Source organism: Condylura cristata, unplaced genomic scaffold (genome assembly GCF_000260355.1).
Source record: "Condylura cristata isolate star-nosed mole 26May11 unplaced genomic scaffold, ConCri1.0 scaffold00002, whole genome shotgun sequence".
NCBI classification, from domain to species: domain Eukaryota; kingdom Metazoa; phylum Chordata; class Mammalia; order Eulipotyphla; family Talpidae; genus Condylura; species Condylura cristata.
Window position 1 is genome coordinate 21,314,530 of NW_004567103.1, and position 26,197 is coordinate 21,340,726.

At 38.2% G+C, this 26,197-nt stretch overlaps 1 protein-coding gene across 1 annotated transcript in view; it reads right to left on the reverse strand.

The window, feature by feature from the left end:
• Window positions 1–26,197, reverse strand: part of ADAM23 (ADAM metallopeptidase domain 23) — a 154,457-nt gene that overhangs the window by 62,357 nt on the left and 65,903 nt on the right. The window contains exons 4-5 of the mRNA XM_004674351.2: window positions 10,516–10,579; window positions 415–497 (exon numbers count right to left, since the gene is read on the reverse strand). Of these exons, the coding sequence (XP_004674408.1) occupies window positions 415–497; window positions 10,516–10,579 (147 nt within the window). The remainder of the gene's footprint in view (window positions 1–414; window positions 498–10,515; window positions 10,580–26,197) is intronic.

Here is a 26,197-nt window from a genome sequence, read left to right on the forward strand (position 1 = left end):
GCACCCACCCAGACCTGAGTGACTCCGATTCAGCCTTAGGCCTAATCTGACAGATAAGAGCTGTGGGACAGCCCTGGGAAATGCTTTAGAGTAGATTCAGTCATCCCATCAGCCCCTCCTTCTCCTTCACAGTATCTATCAAAATCACAAAATAATATTGGCCTGGGTAATCATATGTTTAATGTAATCATATGTTTAATCTATGAATCTCCTGCACACCTAAGTGTCAAGAGCTCAGGGAACATTCGCTCCTTATACGTCAGTCCATAGCTTGTCCCTCACAGAGGGTGAACACAGAAGAGATCACTAAGAAAAGATCTCTTATTTATCACGAAGATAAATATCTAAGAGAGGAAAGATGGAAAAGGTGGATGAATGAGGCGAGTTGATTGTCCCAGTGAGAAATCCACGTACTGAAGTCCATTGCAGGTCGACAGAGCGGCTCTGGAATCCTTGACTCCTCGGATGCTCCCATGATAGTAACAGTGCTCCCCACCCTGCAAGGCAGAAGGTGACATTAATCTACTCTTTTCCAATGTGAGTCACACTTTAGGATGCTTTATAGGACAAATGTAAATGTAAGGGTAGGCCTATTGGCATTATGACTATGTAAATGTTGCTCATGGTTATTACATCACTATGATTGTTTTCTTGCTTGGTCCATTTTAAATCATTTTGCAAATTCTTATTTCATTGTTTATTTTTTGCATGTATTTATCAGTTGTATATACCCTGTTATCTGAAGTAACAGCTAAACCTCCTCTCATATGGTCAATTATATTAGGTAATTTATCATATCTATTTTGATTTTCCATCATTTTACAGTAGTTTTATCATTATTTCTGTTACTTCTATTGAGGTAACACTGGTTTACAATACTGCATATCTTTTGGAGGTACAGGTTCATATCTCTTCAGATGCTTTGTTCTGGAAACACCCCCCATCCCTGTTTTCCTTCAAATCTCTGCAAGGCTTGATGCAAGCTGTTACCCAGAATTATTTTTAGCATCACCCTGAGACCAATCCTTTGCCTCCCGTCTATTCTGAAGTCTAGATCCCATGTCTGCGCCTGTCACTCCCTTCCTTTTTGAATGCACACATCCCTGGCACTTTCTTGAAAAAGTTTTAGTGGATGAAAAATTGGTAAGAACTGGCACATAGGAAATTTTTTTTTTCTATCCTTATCAATCACTTGGAAGGGTAAAGAATTCTAGGTTGGAAACTATTTTCTCAGCATTTCAAAGGAATGATATATAGTCATATAGCTTTGAATATTGCCATTGAGAACCGGGTATTCTAAGCTTAGATGTTTTCTTTAAAATCCATTTTCCCCTTTCAAGAAGACTACTTTTTTTATCTAGAAAACAAGCTTTTGTGTCAAAGCTGGGTCTCTAGGACTAGGGAGTAGCTTGGGGATTTAAGTGTTCCCCATGCACTTTCAGGCAGTCTGTCTGTCATTGGGTGCCTTCAAGTCCAGGGTCTGGCTGGGTGACATGACATGAAGTGGCTGCCTTTGGCAGTCCCCCGCAACCCCCTGGCTCACCCACCCATTTTATGGACACCTCTCATTGGCTGTCTTTTCTTCCCGTGTCTTTTCCTAGTGGGCTACTTATTCCCTAGCTGGAAGGACTAGAGATAAACTTGAGCATTAGGTCCACATTGTATAACTAGAACTTACTATTTGTTTTCTTACATAGACTATGCTAAACATACTTTGACTTGTTATTGATAACTTATTTTGATCACTGCTCATTATACCATATCACACAGTAGATAAGGGGCTACTTAAAGTGCCTAAAGCTGTTCACCCACACACTGAATGACACTCCCCTAGCAACTCAGTGTCAAATTTGGCTTTATAATTTTGCTAATACTTCAGAACCAAAAGGCATCTCTACTTAGCATATAAATGACATATAGAGTTACTGACTTACATATAATATATGCATAATAGATTGACTACTATATAAATACTGATTTTCATATAATGTCAAGTTCTAGTTGCATAGACAGCTTGAATTTATAAGGACAAATGTTATCACACATATCAGCAATTTGAGAATTCAGGTCAATATATTGCAATTAAATTTCAGACTCTTCACATGATTCTAAAAACAGCCACAGGTAATTGTAAATTCCATCAAAATGGTTATCTAGCACTTTCTGTCACAAAAAGTCTATCTTAAGTCAGGTGATTATTAGAAGGACACAGGAAATATTCTCATATTTACCTGACCTTTCTAAGGCAAGCTGTATTTTTTTCATATTTCCTTAAAAAAATTCTTTATTCCCCTAGAAAATATTGCCAGTCCTAAGAATTTAAGTTTCATTCACTTGCATTGGAAGCTAAAAGTTAGTGCTCTCTCAACATAAAGGTCATTGTTACTTATTTTAACAAAACAGGATATTTTCTAAAGGGAACTATTTTATTCCCCGTATATTTGAATGTGGATCACCATATATTCTGGACCTCAAATGAAACTTCATGCGACTTCTATTTCCTGGATTTTATCATTTTTTTTAAAAAAAGCTTTACTACCTAAATTATATAGTAATATTAGCAATTCACCAAGTTAAAAGTTAGTAGTAGTATTAGCAGTATAGGGGCATTTTCTGACTTCCTCATTAATAAATTTATAGCAAGTCTTTAAGAAAGTATTACCAGAAAACTATTATTTGACAGCTCTCTATATCTATGCAGCATTTTGTAAATACCATTGCAAAGTCATACCCTGAGATGTTTTCTATTAAGTAAAACCCCTCTTGGGTAATTGGTGTTCCAGGAGCAGGAAAAGAGACTCTGGAAGGCAAGTTCATGAGGACACCAGCTCAAATTTGAGTAGCTCCAAGGGGTGCTTCCCATCCAAGGATCTAGCCACCTTGCAACCTCGCCAGCTCCAGTAACTACTATCTCCAAGAACAAATACAGCCAGGTAAAGTATTGAAGGCTCTGCCAAAGAAAAAAGTTGGCTGAATCCCACATTTTAACGTTCTTAAGTCAGGGTAACATTCTCCAGTCAGGAAGGCCTTGGGCAGTGCAAGAGGTACTCTGTTATCAATCAGTACTTAAGAGTGGCTCACAGATCTGTGACCAGACAAACATCAGGCAAGAGAAACAAAATGGGTTCATTTGGCATATGTGTGACCTCACGGGCATCAGCATTTTCAGGCTCAAAACTGCACGTCAGGGCCCTCCCTGGTGGCGCAGCGGGTTAAAGCACAGCACTAAGAAGCTAAAGCCACCTCAGCGTGAGTTCGATCCCCACCTGCCCTGGAGGAGATCCACATGGTGCGGCAGACCTCTCCCAGCCCGCCTGCTGCTCCCCTCAGCAGTGTACTTCGTTGATCTGCCTGTTCTGCTCCCCACTCTGTCTCTGGTGAATCCTCTCACCGCCCCTGCATCTCTGGCCTGTACCCCAGTTCTGTATGCAGAAATAAATAAATCTTTAAAAAAAAAAACTGCACGTCAGTTACCTAAAAATTTAATCTCAGATTCCTCAACAAAAATGGAACATCTGAGTAGAAATTATTGGGTAGTCAATGTAAATGTAAAAACCTGGGAAGTATGCACCCCTCCATTCTAGCCTATCATTTCTATTAGTTCAATATTCTTCAGGCCAGATAATACTCAAATAATGGGACTTTTGCTTCACAACCTTGCCAACCACAGAACTCTGTTGGATACCACCACACCATGCCTATGAATTATGAAACACAGAAGCCATGTGCATCCTTTAAATATTCCCTAACTACTAGAAGTAGAGCTACCATGTGATCCAGCGATTCCACTCCTAGGAATCTACCTAAAGGACACAAAAACAATAATTCAAAAGGAAGTTTGCACCCCTATGTTTATTTCAGCACTATTTATAATAATTAAGCTATGGAAACAACTAAACGCCCAGAAACAGATGATCGGATCAAAAAGATGTGTTATCTATATACTGTGGAATACTACTCAGCAATCAAAAAAGATAAACTCATGACATCTGCAGCAACATGGATGGAACTGGAAGGTATGCTCAGTGAAATAAGTTAGAAGGAAAAGAACTATATTGGATGATTTCACTTCTAGGAGGAACATAGGGAGACCATAAAAGGAACGAGGGAAAAAAGACAAAACTAGCAGGCAAACTATAAATCAGAGACATTCAGCAGGGTGGGAAAGGGAGAGGGATGCAAACAGGGAAGGGAAGAGTGAACACAAGAGACTATGGTGACATTTCACGAGTGTCTTGGTGGTGGTAATTTTACAGGGTTACACCTGCGCAGAGAAATCAAATGACGTGAAAAATATATATAAATAAAAAATTTAAAAAAGAAAGTTCTAGTATTATAACCAATCATTATGAAGAAGAAACAGTCATAGCCTTCTCACCACAGAAGCTGATTTGAAGCAGTGCACCCCAAGATTTGTGACAATAATCTATGTTCTGGTTTTAGTATTGCCAGTTTTGGGGAGGGGAGGGTGCCGTATATATATAGTAATTACAAAAAAAAATAAAGGTAAAACATTTCCTAATCATGTGTGCTGGCGATAGCATCTCTTGAGTCTAGTATAACAGCTTGGCAGGGGGAAAGTTGGTTCCCTGTGGTTTCCCTGGTAGTAAATGATTGAGTAACAGGAACCATTTAATTCTATTTCCTTTAAGTAGGGTCTGTTGACAATAGAGCCTATTATTTCAATTATGTTAAAATTTGTGCACCCTTCTATCTATTTAATTATCTCATGGACTTCTGTAAAGTTCAACCAGTCAGTTCCTATTATCTTCATTGTTAAGAAACTCTCATAACTTTGGGCATTCATGTGATTTAATGCTGAAGTTTTTCAATTAACTCCTGAAGGTCTGGATCCACATTTTAAAAGAAATTGCATAGGCCTTAGCTCTTAAATGTGTACATTATGCTGTTCCAGATCCAAATACAGTAATAAAACTATGGCAGTATTTTCAAATGATTATTCGTGTGCAGATCCTTACATTCCTGCAAATTCATCCACCAAAAGGGCTTATCTATTTAATAAATCAGCAGGTGCAAAAAATTAATAGAAAAAGATATCTACGATTAAATACATATTCCTGAATGTGCATACTGAAATAAAGAATTTAAAATTATTTCAGAGAATTGGAGACCTTGAGACCCCAAAACCAGTTTAATTATTTACCTTCATTACACTCAATGGAGGAAAAATACCTTCGCCATTATTAAAGATCAGTTTAGCAGTAACAATACTATATAAATTTTTAATAGTTCATGCAAATTATACAACTCAGACTCAGAATAGCTCTGTGAGAAGTCAGTGTTGTCTTTAAAGTTTTCCCAGAGAAAAGCCAGGTCCACAAAGGCCTGTTCCACCCAACAATTCCTGCCCAGAAGCTTCCACAGGAAAAATGAGCTTGAGCTGATTGTGCAGATGACCTGATAAGGAAAGCACAAGAAACATTCAGGGAGACAGATGTAGTTATAGTGATAAAGAGAAAAATAAAGGTAAGAAAAGAGGCAGGGATTTTCATCTGTCTGCTTCACTGATGTATATCCAACACCTACAATAGTGGCTAGATCATAGTAATCTAAATCAAAATCTGCTTAATCAATACCCTATTCTTCATTGAATGCGAATGGCTTATTAGGTGGACAAATCTTAAAGGAAGGGTTTTTTCTTTTGAGATGTAGTCAACAAATCATAAAACTTACTCTTTCAAAAAATACAATTCTATGGGGTTTAATATGTTCACAATTGTGCAACCATTACCAATATATAATTCCAGATTCATTTCATCACTTGAAAAGGAATTCCTGGATCCATCCCTACTCATCCCCCTTTCATCCTTTTCCTCCAGCCCCAGGAAAGCACTGATCTATTTTTAATATCTATGGATTTGCCTATTCTGGACATTTCAAGTAAACAGAACCCATAAAATGTTGTCCTTCGAGGGCCCTCCCTGGTGGTGCAATGGGTTAGGGCACAAGGTGGTCATAGCAGCTTCAGTGGAAGTTCGATCCCCGGCCCTGGAGGTGACCCACATGGCGTGGCAGACCTCTCCTGTCTTACCTACTGCTCCCCTCAGCAGTGTACTTCCTCGATCTGCCTGTTCTTCTCCCCAGTCTGCCTTTGGTAAACCCTCTCACCGCCCCTGCACCTCTAGCCTATACCCCAGCTCTGTATGCATAAATCAATAAATCTTTAAAAAAAAGTTGGCCTTCAGGACTGACTTCTTTCCTTAGCATAATGTTTACAATATTCATCCATGCTGTAGCATTTGTGTATATTATATGCAAATCATTACTTACTGTATATTACATGCAATATACTTACTCTCAGTTACTGTAATTACAATATACTTACTGTATATTATATGTAAATCACTGTTCTTTCTAAGGCTTAATACATAAATGTGAAGCTCTTTCACATTTATGTATTCATCAACTGATAGACACTTGGATTGTTCCCACTTATTGTTATTATGAATAATATTACTTTGAATATCCATATATGCTTTTGCCTAGACATATGTTTTCATTTCACTTGGATATATACTGAGTCAGAATCACTGAGTCATAGGATAACTTTCTTCTTAACATTTTGAGGAACTGCCAAGCTATTTTCCAAAGCAGCTCCACCATTTTGCATCCTTATCAGTCATGTATGACAGTTTTAGTTTTCCACATATTTGCCAGCACTTTTGTTATTGTCTGTCTTTTTTTATTATAGTCATCCTAGACAGTGTTAATCAGTACTCACCCGAGTTTAAAACCAAATGAGAAAATGACAAGACTGAAACAGAGATCAAGAACATCACCTTCATTTCAAAGTGCCATCATGGAGGCAAAGATTAGCTGAGAATCCAATTGGTCTACTAAAGCTACACTCCTGAGTTAGCCAGTCTTACCCAACCAGATACAGAAACATGGGACAACCAATACCCCCAGGGTGTGCACACACACACACACATTGCTACCACACAACTTAGTGCCTGGAGAAGGAGAGCGGATGTGTTCTTCCTAGAAGGTGAACTCACAGCTTCCTAGAAGGTGATCATCTGGAGGTAGATCTCACAAAAAAAAGGGGAGAAAGAACTACACACACACATCTAAATCCCTCCTTGGACAAGAGTGAGCAGGGGACAGGAAGTAGTAGACAAAGTAAGAAAATAGAGCCTGGAATGATTTTCCCCACACAGTATAACAAAGAGTAAAAAAGCAAAGGGAAATTGGGAGAGGAGACTACATCTGCCTAGTCAGTCTTATGCTGCTGGCCACGTGACCATTTTCAAAAGCAGAGGAGAAGCCAACATGCTAGTAAGCATTTAAAGATAATGGTTCACCTAAATGATTTACTAAAAAGATATCAAATTTGAAAATTACTTTTAGACTGTATTTTGATGCCCAGTTCTTCGATAAGAATTGAAATAATAAAAACTTATTTTTAATAGAATCAATGTCAATCAACAAAGTTGTCTTACGGTATATTATATGCAAACCATTGTGCTAGAAGTGCTAGAAATTCTAACAAAAGCTAATGTTCTGACAGGTACAGGACAAAAGTTCTTCCAGGTGCTTAATGTGCCGACCTCTCCAAGTCTGTATTTGCTTTAGAGGAAAAGAAGCACTTTTAATAAGCTTTCATCCAATAAAAATTATAGCCTATGTTTTTAATCCACAAACAATGATGTAAACCAATGTCACTTGAACTTAAAAAAAAGTTGAAGCCCAAGACAACAGCCTCTTCTTAGCTAGAAACAGGAACTAGACAGGAGTTTGGCAACCATAAAGTGAGAAAAACAAAACAACCTTTTTCAAATTGTGGATTCATTATTTAGCTTGGAACTAATTCTCAAAATACTTTCAATGTCTATAGTTATATTTAACGTCAGAGTCAAATAGGTTCTTAATGGTTCTTTTCTAGACTACTACACTGAATAGTAGTGTATGTTGTGGGTATATGCTTTTGTCTAAATAATTTGAGATCTTTGAAGGAAAGGTTGCACTGCACGGCCTTACTTAACCTTACTTAAATGTTTATAGAGGTAATGCTGATCTAAAACACCGTCTATGATTTAGTGTTAGAGATATGGTAAGATGCCTCTACAATGCATGTGACACCAACACACAATGTGTTATTTGAAAGCCACAATTATCCTCCACCATAGCCCACTCTGCTTCTTCCTCCCTCTTTGGTAGCTTTCATTCTGCAGTGAGATTTCCAGAGTTCACTTTGGTTTCTTTTGTCTGTTCTTTATATTCAACATATAGGTAAAATCATCTAATATTTGTCTTCCTCCTTCTGATCTATTTTGCTTAGCATATACTTCTTGGGGTTTCTCCATATTGTTGCAAATGGCAAGATTTCATCATTTTCTATAACTGAATAGTATCCCATTGTGTGTGTGTATATATACATATATATCATATCTTCTTTACTTAAAGCACTTAAAACCTAGCCATCTCACATATTAATTTATTTTTCTGGTACTCTATACAAAGATTTTCCTAAACAAAATGGAAGATAATATGAAATATTTTTAAATGCTTTTAAAAACATATAGGTAATGGTACTTCATGGGAGGATTGAATTTGGACAATGTTTTAGGAAGAAAAATTCTAAATATGTGCCAAAAGCCTTAGAAAAATGTACTCTCTGACCCAAAAATCCCATTATCAAAATTAATCCTTAAGCAATGACTAAAGACATGTCCGAGATATACTGGGAAGACCTTTCCTTAGAGTTATCTGGATGTAGTAAAAGACTAGAAACAATCTAGATGTCTGTTACTATGGATTTTTAAACAATTATAGCAGATAAGTTAGAGATAATATTATACTTTTTTTTAAAAATAAAAGTTTGGAAGATTTTTTAATGCATGATAAAGAATTTATATTATTCCTATGGGGAAGAAAACCCAGCAGTAAGGTAATAGTCACAATATCACCTGAGTTGTAGGTATTTATCTATATATCTACATACATAGACAGAGACACATTAAAACATACTATTACCATGAATTCATTATATATGAAGCAAATGTTTGGGTATATGAACTATTTTGAAGAAAATGGGTCATGAATAAAACACAAACATGAAAACAAACTACAATAAACACTTTTCTTGCTAGAGTCGAAATATGATATAAATTGTAATTACAACTGATACATGATTTGTTGTATCTTACAGATAAGGCCTCCTCCTTTGGGGACCTCAAGTGACCTCTGGAGGCCAATTAGCTATTCTGCTTCTAAAAAAAGAACACTGAACTTCTTAGTGAGAAGTTTGGATCAGGTTGCCCTGGCCTACAAAGGCGGCTCATTTGCTGAGTCTATAGTTCTCGAAGCTTTCCCTATCCAGAGTCATGATTCAGCATCCGCAGTGTTGGCACAGCTGACAGGAGCTTTGGGCTGTACAAACGCCAGGAAGCACCTTAACTGTGTTTGATTTAGCATTTCTGCTCACTTTCCACAGCATTAACTTTCAGGGAGATTCAACAACTCCCAAGTTGCAGCCCAAGGTAAGAGCTGACAGGATAGTAAGAATAATGTATGGAAGTTCTTAATCCATGGCATAAAATTCAAAACGTTGGGACACATCCCAAATAACCAATGTACCCACTGCAAACAGAGAACTATAAATCCTAAGACCAGTATTCATGATTAGGCTACCGTCTTTGCTGATAGTCTATCAGTCTGAAAACCCCAGTTCTTCAGACTGTGCAACCCTGCAAGGCTCCCAGCCCACTTTAGTGCTGATGCTCATTAGCAAATAAAGGTGGGGGAAGCCAATAATATTTCCTTACTTTGCTGTGTTTGTCTTTTCTTCTTCCATGCCCTTGGTATCCCTGGACAGTGACTATACACAGTTACATTCTGTGACCTTCTACAAATTAGCACCTTAAATACAGCTATTCCATCTTTCTCTTGTCTTAATCTGAACCCATGTGGCAATGTTCTTCTAGGAAGGGAACAAAAGTTCCCCTTTACCTGAAGGGAAACAAGTATTCAGTCTATGTTGTCAAACGTGGTGACCTGGGGCAGGTTATTTGGCTCTCCACCTCAATTTCTTCTTTTGCACAACAGAAAGAATCCCACTATAAGGAACTGTTGTGAAGACTAAGAAGGAATGTGATCCCCAAGTCTCCCTCTCCCTCTGGTCTTCTGCCCTTCTAAGATACAAAAGTCACTTGCCTATATATTCATTCTAATACCCATACAGGCTTATAGCTCAGATTCTGTAACCATGAATTTGGCTATCTACTACTTTAAGGTGCTACTATGTAGTGGTCTAGCTCCTTATACCATATAACTCTTGCTGACATGAGACATTGCATGGGGAACCAAAAAGGAAACACTTCTCCACTAACTGGCACACACAGACTCTTTCATCTCTTAAATTTAAAAATAGACCTTCCTATAGGAGAACAGGTGATTTTATTGAGAAAGGTATCAAAACAATGTAGTGTGCATTGAGCAGTTCTATGATAATTATATTTACACAACAGGATTTCCATCCACTATTAACTGTACCTTAGAATACTGTGGCTTCCCATTTTCGTAGTGAATCTCCACATAATCAGAAGATAGCAAACCACTGCAAAGGAGAGAAAACAGAGTGAGCTCAGCAGCTAACACGCTGAAGTTTAAAATTAATCAGCAAAATAAGTGGATGTGAAAGCATGTAAACCACAGATGCCAACCACAGCAAGTGAAGACAGGTGAGTAGCAAGGACTCCATTGCTACCCAGTTACAAACCATTGCTCAATCTATTAAAAAAGGCAAACCATAGCTAAATCTAGAGAACTCCTTTCATGCACACTATCATTTGATTGACATGTTAATTCACATGGAATAAACTAAAAAGTCAAGTAACAGGAAACGGGCCTTACGAAAATCCCACAATTATGCTCTAAATAATTAGAATCAGAAAACAAAATCACAGGGGAAGAACAAAAAGCAAAGGCCAGATAATAAATATTTTAGGCCTTCCGGGCCATATGATCTCTATCACAACTCTCTCCACTCCATGTAGCACAAAGCCAGGCCCAGACAACCCATCAACAAAGGACTATGTTCAATAAACTTCATTTATGAACACTGATATTTGAATTCCACATAATATCTATATACCATGACATTACTTTCTCACTCTTCTTTTTTTATGACCATTTGAAAAGGCCTATATATATATATATATATTCCTTGCTGGAAGACTATAAAAATTCAAGTATGGCCAGATTTGCCAGTTCCAGAAATAAACTAATGGTTGATAATATAGACACTAGGGCCTCCCTGGTGGTGCAGGGGTTAAAGACAGAGCACTATGAAGTTATTGACAACCACTGCAGTTTGATCCCCAGCAGGGAGCTGACCCACATGATAAAGCAGACCTCTCCTGCTCCCCTCAGCAGTGTATTTCAGTAGATCTGCCTGTTCTTTTCCCCACTCTGTCTAGTGAATCTTCTCACCCCCTGTACTCTCTGGCCTATACTCTAGTTTCTGTATGCATAAATAAATCCATCTTTAAAAAAAAAAAAAGAATATAGACTCTGAACTCAGACCGAAGAGGAAGATTCAAACCCCAGCCATGCCCCATATAAGCATTGTGACTAGTGTGTGATCAGCTTGGCCTTTACAAGAGTCCAGTGGAGATACTAAAGGGTGTGACTCTGGAGGACATGGAGAGCCCTGAAGATCTAAATGGCACCACAGCTATATGCTGCTTAGCCCAGAACTCAGCATCAATAAGTGCTCAGTCATAGGAACACTGAGGCTAACCCTATTATATTAAGATTGATTAATTGATTTAAGAACTGGGGTAGGCCAGAGGTACAGGGGGTAAGAGGATTCACCAGAGACAGAACAGGGGGTAGAATAGGGGGGGATCTACTGAAATGCAATGCTGAGGGGAACAGTAGGCAAGACAGGAGAGGTCTGCTGCACCATGTGGGTTGCTGGCCAGGAATCAAACTCAGGGGAAATAGAACTCAGGCCATAGAGATGATAGAGCCGAGCCTTTACCCCAAAGCCACCAGGGAGGCCCCTGTTTTTAACTAAACTTCCGTAAACACATTTCTCCTGTCCAATGTGGGCAATATAAAATTCATGGCTCTGAAAGAACACTGGGCTGTGAGGATGTCCAGGTTCCTCCTTGGGTTCTGCGACTAGAAATAGCTCACTTTACAGAACACTTACTGTATCCCAGGGGCAGTTCTAGGGACTATAAAAGTAGCACCTTCTTTAATCCCAATGATAATTGAGGGACAACAGAGGATCTACTAAGAGCCAGATAAACGCCCTAAATTTAGATCTCCATTTCTTCTTGAAAAGGGAGGGCCAGGGCAGAAGATTCCTCAGGGCCCTTCTTGCTCTGATATCCTATTTTCAACAATTTTGCCTAGTAGGTTTTCTTGTTAGGAAACCTAAATACTACTTCTTTAGCAGAACTCATAGAAGACTTGATGATTTGGCATCATTTGAGAGCTGCACTTGAGGCAGTTCTGAAACGACCCAGTGAGCAGGGCCAGGAGGCTGAGCATCCATCGGGAGGGTGAGGGACACCTGTGTAGCCAGCGGGCTTCCTGCATAAGCTGAAGGTCACTCTTGGCAATACAGCAATAAAGCAGATGTCTGTACCTTGGATGGGTTTCTTGACTAAAATTTCTAATCAAGTGTGTAGCTATTCACAGTTCTATATCTGAAGCTAATCATGGTATGTCTTTTCATTCCCTTTGAAAAATCTAAATCAGAAAAGGCAACGGCAAATTCTTAGTTCTACTGATGTATAATTGGGAGTACCTGACAGAGCCAAAAAACTTCTTTCATTTCTAGTTAATTGAGTCAACCACCAGCACTGTAAAGATACATAAATAGTGCTGTTGATGGAAACATTTCTCTGAGGAATGCTTCAGAACACCGAGAGGCAGAGGTTTCACTAACTGCATTCTAATTACCTTTCTCTACAGGTGATTCATTATTTTCAAAATTCTTAACCATGCAACCACTGGAGCATGGCTAGGAGCTGAAAACAAAGTTATTTTAGACCACTACTTTTGCTTGTAATTACAAAGGCAGAAAATAGCATTCTAACCATTAATCACCAAATCTAATAAAGGGTGCTTTAATTATCCTGCTTCCCTTTTATAGAGTATACCACCACCACAAGCACTTCTTTTTCTAGTATCTCCTACGTGTGAGCACACTAAAGCAGAAAAACAGCTATTTTTCTAAGAGCCAGTGAGAGACAATGAATGGACATGTGTTCGCAATCACCAGGCCATCCATTCTTAAACCTCCCAGAAATAGCACGCTCCCCCACTGCTCCATCCTTTCCTGCTGCCTGACAGTGGCAATCCCACCCTTAAAAGCATTTGTCACTCATCACTGCATCCCTAGCACCTGCATGATGCTTAGCAAACAGTAAGCCTTTAATCAGCATTACTGATTGAGCAGCCATCTACCAACATCTACTGTATTCCAAACCAACAGCATGTGCTAGAAGCCATGGCGAAGAATGCAACTTTCAGAAACTGGAATTAAGCAGTTTCAGTTAATCAGTACAATTATATGAGATTAGTCATCTCATCCTAAAATATTATTTGTAATCTTCCTCCAAATAAATCAATAGCTACTGAAATGTCATCTAGTTAACTATAAATGTCTTGAAATAATAGGCAATACTGGGAAGGAAGAATTGAAGAGTTAATTGTGCAGTGGTTGATCTCCAACCCAATCCAGCAGAAAAAGAAGGTCTAATCGAGATCTCTGTGTGCCTGAAGATGAGTGGTCTGATGATCTCTGCTTACAAATACTCTTCCAGGCTTCTCCTCCACCTCTGCTCTCTGCCATTTCCTAACAGAATGGAATGTTCTGACTTGTCAGCACTGATGTATTTAGCCATTGTGGTCCCAAGCATAAACTGTTGTTTTACTTTGTTGATCAGCCAACTGGGTGTTTGGTTCTGAGGAGTCACCTTTTGTGGAACTGATAGAAGGGAGTTTCTAAACAGTCTATGATCTGGGATAAACATCCTTTTACTAACCATTTAGCTAGAGGATAAGCATACCCCACAGCTATTCATTCCCATGTTTCTTGTGCTGGTTATCTCATGGAAAGGGGTGACCCTTGGAAGAGAAGGAATAAATGTAGGATGGAAGTTCAAATCAAAGGGAAAAAACTGAAAAAAGAAACTGCTCTTGAACCCACCCATTGTGTAACTTCATGGTGAATCAGCACTATATAGGCGGTAAAAAGGAAATGAACTCTAGAATCATATTGAATGCGATTTTCTTCAAAACATGACAGACCTCACCTCTTTTGAAAATGGCCTACATTAATACATGGTGAGGATATAGTAAAAAAGGAAAATTCATCCACTGTGGTTGGGAATGCAATTTGCTGCAACTTCTCTGGAAAACAGAATGGAAACTCCTCAGAATAAAATATTGGAAATACCATATGACCAGCAATACCACAGCTAGGTATTTACCAGAGTATGAAAACCCTAATATGAGAAGATTTACACACACCTCTATGTTCAAAGGTGCATTATTCACAATAACAAAGACTAGACCCAACCCAGAACTTCATTGACAGATGACTGGATGCAGTCATCAATAGCAGACTACAATTCTAAATATATATATATATATATATATATATATATAGAATATATCTTCAGTGGAATTCTACTCATTCTATTAAAAAAATAAAATTATGGCTTTTGGGACAAAATGGATGGGTCTTGAGGCCTTCCTGGTGGCACAAGGGGTTAAGTCTTAGCACTGTGAGGTTATCAGCAACCAGTGCAACACAGGTTCAATCCCCAGGCAGGGAGCTGACCCACACAGTACAGCAGACCTCTCCGGTCTCACCCACTAACCCCCTCAATAGTGCATTTCACTAGATCTGCCTGTTCTGCTCCCCACGCTGTCTCTGTTGAATCCTCTCAATCCCTCCAGCCCCCCATACACACCTCTGGCCTCCATCCCAGCTCTTGCAGACATAAATAAAATAAACCTTTTTTTAAAAAAAGAAAAGAAAAAATGGATAGGCGCCTTGAGGTAATTATGCTAGGTGAAATAAGTCAGAAAATGGAAGAAAGTTATGGATGGGCACACTAATTTGTGAAATAAATATAATCAGAGAACAAACCAGCAAAACAGTAAGAATAATTCTTAGACTCTGAATAATATACATTACCAGAGAGAATGGGGGAGGGGACAGTACTGTGGTACTGAAGCTTTGGTGGAATGTGAGTGAGGTATGGGCACATATGGAGGTGTGAAGTCATCCTCCCAAAGTTATGTCATATAAATTAGTGACAAATCAATCAAATGTAGTTAAAAAATTATGAAGGACGAGAACAAGAACTTTGAAGGTGCCGAACTCGAAAAGCAGGAGAATGCGAAGACTATTATTAAAACAGGACAAATGAGTCAGGAATCAAACCAGCGAAGGGAAAGTGGCATAAAAGGGAAAGTGTCTAGCAAATCCCATGTTATTTGTCCTTTCCTGACACAGTAAAACTAAACTGCATAAATTCCCCAGCAGTTAAGTTGGGGCCAAAAGACTAAATTTGGACTTGTGATATTTGGGGGGATGTGATATCTACCCCACAATGGGATCACTCAAATCCCTGCATGATTGGTCAAGGAGTCTCTGTTATGACAACCACGGAAGTGACATGTGCAATAGGATGCAGATATAAAATGGATGTGGCCTCAACTCCTACACCCTCCTAGGAGGGACAGTTGGTGAGTATTAGACCACAAAGTGGGTAAGATACAAATTTTTTAGTGTTCAGTCTCAGATTTCATCTTTGATTTGAAACAGTGCCTGATCTATCCTAATTCCAGCTCCTACCACAAAGAAATGTTGTATGGTCAAAGAATTTCAGAATCATCAGCAAACCTACAAGCAGAACTGCTATTCTATCTAAACACTGGAAATGCACACAAAGAGATATGCTTTGGGAAGTTCTGCTTATATGTAACTGTAAAGTTAGAGTGATGTATCTAATTAATGTAGACAGAAGAATAGACAAGCAGACAAAATTTCCAGAAATTTCCACCTTCCATTGTAGGAGACTAATTATAAAAAATCAAGGAACTACTAACTAGAAAAGTTGCTTGTCCAAAATCCCTAACGCAAAAAGTTATTAACTAAGAAAGGTGAATAACTTCTAGCTTTTTGGGGAAATAATTTGAACCCCTGCCTTTGAAGAAAGAACCATATGGGGTTTTTTTTAGGGAGGTGGGGGAGAAACTGGGCATGAAAGGCCATGGTGAAGCAAGCAAGTTAAATTGTTGAGAAATGAGGCCACAGATATAGTAGAGCCTTAGGCTATAAGAAAGGCCACTAAGAAATACAAACATTGGACCAAAGGAAACCATTTGTTCTTCATCATTTACTGCCTTGTAAGAAAAGGTTGGATTATCAGTCCCTTAGTTCCTTCTAGATCTAAAACCTACATTCTCTGAAATTAGTGTGTCGAACGCTCAGTGCCTGTTCTGATTAGGAAAAGGAAAAGAGGCTGGGGAACAAACTTCTGGAGGGAACTCAATGCAAACAAGGCATTCTTTCACTAGCAGAGCTAGGAGAAAATCTAGAAAAACAGCAGTAAGCCCCAATGCTTAACAGCTAGACAGACCATGGAATTTAGCATTCAAGTCAGGTCATTTCTGGGAGTAAAAACAGGAATATTAGTAATTATGCCAGAACACAGACAAACTGGAAAGACAGTTCTGCGAAGACTGGGATGGGCTGTTACCCTACTCAAAGGTCACATATAATGTCCACACACCTAAGTCCTACATGGAAGGTCAGGCTGGTCTATGAGATGAAAGGACCCCAAAGCCTTCTCCTTCTTCAGTTGCTTCTGTCTGACATGGCCTCTGTTCAGGGAAGCCATGAGTAAGCAGCTTAGGTATCTTCTCCCTGCACATGACATCAGGAGGTAGAAGCGTGGGAGGTGAGTTAGCAGTCCAAAATGCAGAAGCCAGGATGCTAGTGAGACCAAGTTCACTACACTGTCCTGTGCTCATCAAGGTTGAGGGGCCACATATCTGGCCACAGAGTGTCTCTGTTCTTTTTTATTTTAAAGATTTACTTATTCATGCATACAAGAACTGGGTACAGACCAGAGGTACAGGGGGTGAGAGGAGTCACCAGAGACAGTGGGGAGCAGAATAGGCAGATTGAGTGTCTCTGTTCTTAAAGGGCAGCACATATCTCCTGGAAGGGATAATGAGTAACATCCATTTGTTTTTAAGCTGGGGTTCCCACAGAGGTCAACATATATTTGAACAAGAAGTGGAAAAAATATGTTTAGAAAAAACAGGACTGCCCCCAGTATTCATTTCTATGATATAAATGCACTCATTATTATATTCTTTTTGACCGTAATTAATTTCAGTACTAGGAACCTTGATCTTACCCACATGGGCCCTGACAGATTGTCCCAAGAAGCCTCCTGCCACCTCTCCTACCAGGCTTCACATCTAATGACAACAAATACTGGTCACAGTGGATATTCTCAACTTCCTGGGGCTTCCAGGAAAGCAGCACTCTATAATGAAGCACCATGCTGTTCCCTCCTTATGATGGAAATTTTGGATTTTTTCTTTTACATATGTAAATACTTAAATTCATTAAATAATTGCTTGAAGCTGGAACAAAGAGAGGCAGAATTAAATTCAGAGGATTCATAGAGTATAAGCTTATAACCTGATGATTACCCCACTCTCATTATATGGCTTTCCCTTTTAAAACAACAGACTTAAAAAAGTAAAACGATTTTTCAATTACCATTTTTCTCGAGTTTTAAAAAATGTGAGACTCATCTCACCTAAAATGATTTTTATAACAAAAGTTGTGTCAGCTAGAAAATATATACTCTCTTGACTATAAACAATACAAAAAGATATTTAAACTGCGTTAAAAGATTGTAGACATGGAGGAGCTGGGACTTTAGAGAGTGGAAATGATATATTAAGTAGGTGAAAGTAATTATCAGTGATTAGAGGCTTTGTGTTAAATCAAACACAATGGCATGCTAGGCAAGGGCTGAGCCTGTGGGCATATTCACAGAACAAAGCTGCTGGTGGAGAAAGTTCTTAGCACAAGTGGGATGTAGGGGTACAAACTTCTTTGAGGGTCACAATAGGAATTTAATGAGTTCCTCAACCATATAAGAGGCTGCAGCAGAATTTTTTAATGTGTAGGCATTCTGGCATCTCATAGATGGTGGCCTCAGGTACCACATATCAATTCAGAGAGAAAAGGAAACACAAGTAGGCTACAAGTTAATAGAGAGGGAAGTAGAGAAAGGAGGAACTAGAAGAGAAATGGAAGATGAATTGGAAGTGATGGGAAATTTTAGGATCCCCACCCACACTAGCTTGATCATTCAATAAGACTAGCCAACAGGAGTTGCCTTCTGTAAAGGTGGTGTCAGTAGGTGCACTTTTAAATAGGTAAAAATGAAAGCTGCTTCGTTTCTTTCCTTCATCTTTGGAACCAGATCCTACAATGTGGCTAACACATTCCTAGCATGATTGCCAGTATCTCTCCAAGCATATGAGTAATTTCTGTAGCAGAATTGTGGTTACACAAACAATTTAGCTTTATCCCATATGTCATTAAAAATATTGAATGCAGGTTAAATTCAATTCAAATAAAGATGGCATACCTTTTTTTATTTTATAAGTACATTTTTACATTATTCTTAATTTTGTACATTTTTCATCTCAGTTGTAACCCCATGGACTTCCCACCACAACTTCACCCATGTGCCCTCACCACAGCCTCATGTGCTCTTCCCACCCCAGTTCTGATCCTGTTCCTCTCTCCTCCCCCATAGAATGTCTATGGTTTATAGTTGTTAGTTGATGTCCTTTTTTACTTTATTACAATTACTATATCTGTGTGTGTGTGTTGTGTGTGTACATTTTTTTTCCTGATCCCTTACAATCCTGCTATGAGTGAAACCATCTGGTACTTTTGTTTTTCTTTCTGCCTTATTTCATTAAGCAAGATTTTTTCCCAATCCATCCATGTTGCTACAAATGGTATAAGTTTATCTTTTATGATTACTGAGTAATATTCCATTGTGTATATGTACCACATCTTCTTGATCCAGTCATCAATTTTTGGGCACTTGGGTTGATTCTACATCTTCCCTATTGTAAATAAAGCAGTAATAAACATAGGGGAGCAGGTGTCCTTTTAAATTATTGTCTTTGTGTCCTTTGATAGATACCTAGAAGTGGAATTGCTGGATCATATAGAAACTCCATTTTTAGCAGTTTGAGAAACCTCCACACAGCTTTCCATAGTGGTTGTACCAGTTTGCATTCCCAGCAGCAGTGTAGGAGAGTTCCTTTTTCTCCACACACCACCCCCCCCAGCATTTATTGTTGCTTGTTTTTTTAATATGTGCCATCCTTACTGGTGTGAGATGGTATCTCATTGTAGTTTTGATTTGCATTTCCCTTATTACTAGTGATGCTGAATATTTTTTCATATGCCCAGTGGCCATCTGCATTTCCTCTTTAAAGAAGTGTCTCTGTAGCTCTTCTGCCCATTTTTTGATGGGGTTGTTCACTTTATATTTGTTGAGTTTCATCAGCTCTTTGTATGGCTTTGTGATCAGTCCTTTATAATTTGTATTATGTGCAAAAATTTCTCCCAGTCAGTTGGGTGACTTTTTTTTAAATTTATTTATTTTAAGATTTATTTATTTCCTCATGCAGAACTGGGGTACAGGCCAGAGATGCGGTGGGTGAGAGGATTCATCAGAGACAGAGTGGGTAGCAGAACAGGCAGATTGATGAAGTACACTGCTGAGGGGAGCAGCAGGCGGGTCAGGAGAGGTCTGCCGCACCATGTGGATCTCCTCCTGGGCAGGCAGGAATCGAACTCATGCAGAAGTGGCTTAAGCTTCTCAGTGCTGTGCTTTTTAACCCGCTGCGCCACCAGGGAGGGCCCGTGACTGTTTATTTTATGTAGTGTCTCTTTTTCTGTACAGAAGCTCTTTAACTTGATGTAGTTCCAGCTGTTTATCCTTTCCTTCACTATCCTTGCTTTTGTATCTTTAAAGATGTTATTGTGGTGTACGTCATATAGTGTTTCACCCACCTTTTCTTCCAGATAGTGTTATGGTATCAGGTCTTATGTCTAGGTCTTTAATCTGTTTTGAATTGGTTTTGTGTATGGTGCGAGGTAGCAATCTAGCTTCATTTTTTTTGCGTGTAGCAGCCCAGCTTTTCCAGCACCACTTGTTGAACAAACTTTCTTTGTTCGGTTGCATATTCTTTGCTCCTTTGTCACAGATTAGCTGTCTGTAAAGCTGTGGACTTGTATCTGGGTTTTCTATTCAATTGTCTATATGTCTGTTCTTGTTCCAGTACCAAGCAGTTTTAATTATAATGGCTTTGCAGTATAGTTTGAAGTCTGGGCATTCAATACCTCCATTCCTTTCTTTCTTATTCTGAAGAGCCTTGGCTATCTGAGGTTTTTTGTGGCTCTATATGAATTTCATCAATATTTTTTCTTTGAAAAATGTCATTGGAATTTTTATAGGAATAGCACTGAATCTATAAACTGCTTTTGCTAGGATGTCCATTTTAATGTTAATTCTTCTAATCCATGAGCAAAGGATCTCTTTCCATTTCTTTGTGTCTTCTTCTATTTCTTTTAACACTGTTTTATAACTATCTTTGTAGAGGTCCTTCACCTCTTTTGTTAGGCTTATCCCCAAGTATTTGATCCTTTTTTGTTTCAGTTAGAAAGGGAATAGTTTTCTTGCTTTCTTCCTCTTTAGAGTGACTGTGTATAGGAAAACTATTGATTTTTGTGTGTTGATTTTGTATCCTGCTACCTTACTAAAGGTTTATTATTTTGATAAGTTTTTCTGCAGAATTTTTAGAATTCTCTATGTATGTTATCATATCATCTGCAAACAGTGATAGTTTTACTTCTTCTTTCCCTATTTGGATTTCTTGTATTCCTGAATTGTCTATTGCTCTGGTTAGGACTTCCAGTATTATATTAAAAAGCAGTGGTGAGAATGGACATCCTTGTCTTGTTCCTGATCTTAAGGGAAAGGATTTCAGCTTTTCACCATTGAGAATGACATTGGCTATGGGTTTGTCATATATGGCCTTGATTATGTTAAGGTGCGTTCCTTCTATCCCAAGAGTTTCAAGTACCTTTATCATGAATGGATGCTAGACTTTGTCAAATGCTTTTTCTGCATCTATTGATATACTCACATCAATATGGCTTTTGTTTTTCTTTTTGTTGATGTGGTGGATTACATGAACTGATTTTTGAATATTGAACCAGCCTTGTGCCCCTGGGATAAATCCCACTTGGTCATAGTGGATTATCTTTTTGATGCATTGTTGGGTTCTATTAGCTAGGATTTTATTTAGGATATTTGCATCAGTGTTTATTAGAGAGACTGCCCAGTAGTTTTCTCTCTTTGTGTTGTCCTTGTTTGGTTTTGGTATTAGTGTAATGTTGGTTTCATTAAAACATGGCTGGTAGTATTCCTTCTTTTTCAATATTTTTGAAAGAGTTTGTGTAGGACAGGCACTAATTCGTTTCTGAATGGTTGGTAAAATTCATTGGTCCTGGGCTTTTGTTTTGGGGGAGAGATTTGATTGCCATATCAATTTCACTGCTTGTAATTGGCCTAATTGGCCTGTTTGGATGTTCTATTTCTTCTCTGTTGAGCCTTGGATGATTATAAAGTAGGAATTTAAGGTGGCATATATTTTGAACACAGTTACATATGAAATGTTTTGATGCACAAACTTGTAAAACTACTAATGAATATCAGGCCCTTCCTGGTGGCATAAGGGTTTAAAGCACAACATTATGAAGCTACCTGCAGCCACTGCACCACAAATTCAATCCCCAGCCAGGGAGCTTACCCAGACGGCACAGCTGACCTCTCCTGTCTCTCCCGCTGATCCCCTTAGCAGTGTATTTCAGTCAATCCACCTGTTCTGCTTCCCACTCTGTCTCTGGTAAATCCTCTCACTCCCCTCACCTCTGGTCTGTACCTAGTTCTGGTATGCATAAATAAATACGTCCTTAAAAAAAAAAGACTTCTAAAAGACTACTAATAATATTATATGGTGTTGAATATTTTCAATCAGTGTTATTTTTGTTATGTCCTGTATTTATTATACAAATTATTAAACCAAACATCACATATAGTGAATAGTGGGGAATGGGTATAGGTCCATCACCAAGTTTGCTGCCTAGCAATCTTGTAGACACAATAATCTTCCATGACCAGTTCTTGCCCCACTTAGGATAAGAACTCCCTATTTCCTTCATCTCTCAGTCTCTGCAGAAAACTGCTCACTAATTTATACAAAGTCCATTCTTCACATGCATGCATGAAAGTTATAAAAGAATAAAAAAGAAACCAATGGAAAAATAATCAGAAATAAGATCAGTAAGAAAAATAGCAGATCATTCCCAAACAGAAAGTACAAAAGACAATTCACAGAACAAGGGGGAAAAAAACTATTGGTGATCAATCATATACAAATGTACAATTGTACTAATAATAAAACAGCTGTCAATCAAAATGAACAGAAGACACCACTTCTGGCAAGAGAATGGAAAAACTGATAACATACAGAGTATTGTGAGAAACACTAATGACTAAGCCCAGAGGGGCAATCTGGCCAGAGCTATCCAAAGCCCATAAAGCATGGTCACTCTCAAAAATACACAATAGTTCTTCCAAGCTCACAATTGCTACTTATAAGGAATTAATCACACAGAATACACACATACACACACAGGCAAGCACTCAGTTATTCTCTGCAAGTGATACAGATACGGATAGGTTTATATGTGCTTTCCCAAACATCTAGATATTCAGAATATGGAACATCAATTGAAAAAAAAAAAAAGGAGACTATTATGTTTGGCAAATTTTTAAGTATGCTTGATGTGTATGTTCCCATACAGAAACAGTCTGGAAAAATATTCACACAGATCATAACAGTGGACCATCGCTTCCTGGAGAACTTTCAACAGTTTTTATTATCCTTCCTTTGCCTGACTGTAAGTACTATAGTTTTTACAATGAATTTATATTACCTTTTAATATAAGAAATCATGATACATAGTTTTTAAAAGAAGAGAAACAGTTCCTTTAGGAAAGGAATAAATCACTAATTTCAGGCCCAGGAAAAGAAAGGAGCCCAGAATCCTTCAACACTACCCTGGACTATCAACATCGCCATTGTGAGCAAAGCCAGGGTTGCCTCTCTGTGCCCTCAACTCAATGTGACTTACAGTCCCTGAACACCTGGAGTTGATTCCTGCCAAGAAGTAAGGGAGTAGCAAGGACAGAAAGAGAAAAAACAAACAAACCACAGTTCCTACCTTCAAGGTGATTATAAACGCATTATCTAAAATAAGACAAGCAGCACATACCCGAGTATCACAGGCAGCAGCAAGGCAGCAAGCTACACCCAAAAGGGAAATTAATTTCAACTAAGGGGATCAGGAACTTTTCAATTAAAATAGCAGGGCTGAGGCAGGTTCATGACAAAATTTGGAGAGGAGCAGACAAGCAGGGAAAAAAGAGATCAAATAGAGACCACTGTGTACAAACACAAGAGTCAGAAAAAGGTCGGAGTCCAGTTTGGCCAGAGCATGAGTCATCTGGGGGATGGTGCTAAAAAGGTTAGGGACCTGACAGTATATGAGTTTAGGCAAGATAGAACTTACAAAGCAAAGGGCATTCTAGGGCCAGGAACTTAGACAGCCAAACACATCTTTCCCTTTGTACGAGCTGAGAGTAAGCAATACGTTCCGTGTCCTCAGCACCTGCAAAGACTTTAGGGCCTGGGAAAAGCTGAACACAGATAAAGTTCTTTTACTGGGTCAATTAGAACCATCTGCAAGGTAATTAATGTAAGCAGCAGGAGAGATCTGCAAGAGATCAGCAAAGACACTTAGAAAAGGCCTTGCACATATGAAAAACAGAAACTTTAACTTTCCTTCACTCATTCAATTAAAGGCTAAAGATTGGATGAAAAGGGAAAAAAGTTTGATCAAAAAAGGACTGACAAGATTCAAGATTATTTAATTTTACTTACTATGTTTCCTCTCTCTAACTGTAAATTATAGATGTTTGTCCTAAAATTTGTTAAGTAGATGGTAATGCAAACTTTCCAATTTCTAAAGAGCATGTCCCAAGAGACAGAATGAGGACAGCATGCACAGTCCTATCAAGGAAAAGGCATTTGGAGTCGTCACCCTAGATTTCTCCGGACGAGGTAAAAATCAACATCCTGTGCATCACAGAATTCATATACATAAAACACATTTACAGATGATCACCACATCTTTAAATAGTAGATATATTTGAAAAGAAATCACAGTGTAACAATTAATAGCATACTTCTCCAGTAACATCAAACCAATGCAGCAGATAAGAACACAAGATGAGATAAAAAGAGGACATGATGAAGGCGGGAAAAAGAAGAATTTTTTAAAGGTTTCTTCATGCAAGTACAAAATAAGTCTCATACAAAATAGCAACTATTTGTTTTAAATTACCACTTAGAAAAGATTTTCAAATTTATCCCATCTCCTTAGAAAATTTCATAGCATGCACAAATGATTGATCTGGCCACTGATTATTTTTTTAAAGCCATTATTTTCCTAAATCCCAACTACTTGCAAGCCATGGAGAATTTTTCATTTTTCTAAATTATGTATAATGTCAAAATAATAACAAGATAACAGACCTCTGAAAATTGTAGAATTTATTGAAGAAAAAACTACCATTTGTTTCTAACCATTCATTTCCTACTTGTTTGAAAAGGGGATTTCTTCTATTTGTTGTAGACTTCCTGATTCAATGTAGCCTTATTAGATTGCTAACTGGGTCTTTTTCATTTTGCCCAATTATATCCTTAGTCACAGGAAAATGCCTAAACAGACACCCAGACCTATTTGTTGTCTGACTGTATCAGCGTGAATAAATGAACAAATGAGTATATGGAATCAATAGATACATTCTTATTCTGACTGTAGCATTGACTGTCTCTGAATTCTTGGAGAAGTTCTTGATACTATAATACAAGTTTTCTTCCTTACAAAAACAAGAATGTTGGATTACAGGATCTTGCAGGAAACATCCAAATCTAAAATACTGAATGTGAACATGGCTGCCATCACCTCCTAACCTAAATAGACCTGGGGGCTTACAGTTGCTAAAACATACATCTCCTCTACTTGGTACAGTCCGTCAAACAATCAGCTGTCAGTCAACCCTGGATGACTTCCCTTTTTGGAAGCAGTGCTGAACGAACACTTCAGTACATGTTCCAATATAATGAAAAGAGTGCTTGGTAAGTTTTTCTAGGTCTGTATCTTTTTATGTACCTCAACCAGAAAAGAACAGCTCACTTTCCTAGAGGTAAAGTAATAATTTTTTTCTACTGGTCAACCTAACAATGAACAAAAAACTTAACAGAAGCTAAAGAACAAGATCTACTAATGTACCACATGCCTCAGCCCCAATCTATTTAAGTGGTATGCTGAAAATCAGCCAAGCTCAAAACTACTACTATTACTTGTTTATAACTAAAAATAAGTTAAAAACTTAAAAATCACACTCAGCAAATAAAACCAAAAACTTAAAGTCATACTCACATGCCATAAAGATAATGAAAACCAAGGATAACGGAAAAGTAAGTATGTATCTTGCCTAAGTAGTTCGATAAACAAATTTGATATTTGGTGTTACTTTAAGAGACATGTAAAAATACAAGTTAGTAATGCAATCTAGTCCAGACTATACAGCCTGAATATTTTGAATACTAAAACTGACCTTTGTCTTTTCAAGGCTATTCAGGTCATTAACTATTTGATATTTCAATCATATATGTATGTCTTAAAAATTATTTTAGGGCTCTCCGTAGAGGCGCCATGGGTTGAAGCACTGCATTATGAAGCTCTCCGAAGCCACTGCAGCACTAGTTCAATCCCCCGCCAGGGAGCTGACCCATAAGGCATGGCAGACCTCTTCTGGTCCCCTCAGCAGTGTACTTTGTCAACTTCACTTTGTCTCTGGTGAATCCTCTCACCCTCCACACCCCTGACCTATACCTCAGTTCTGTAAGCACAAATAAATCTTTTTTTAAAAAAAAGATTTATTTGTGC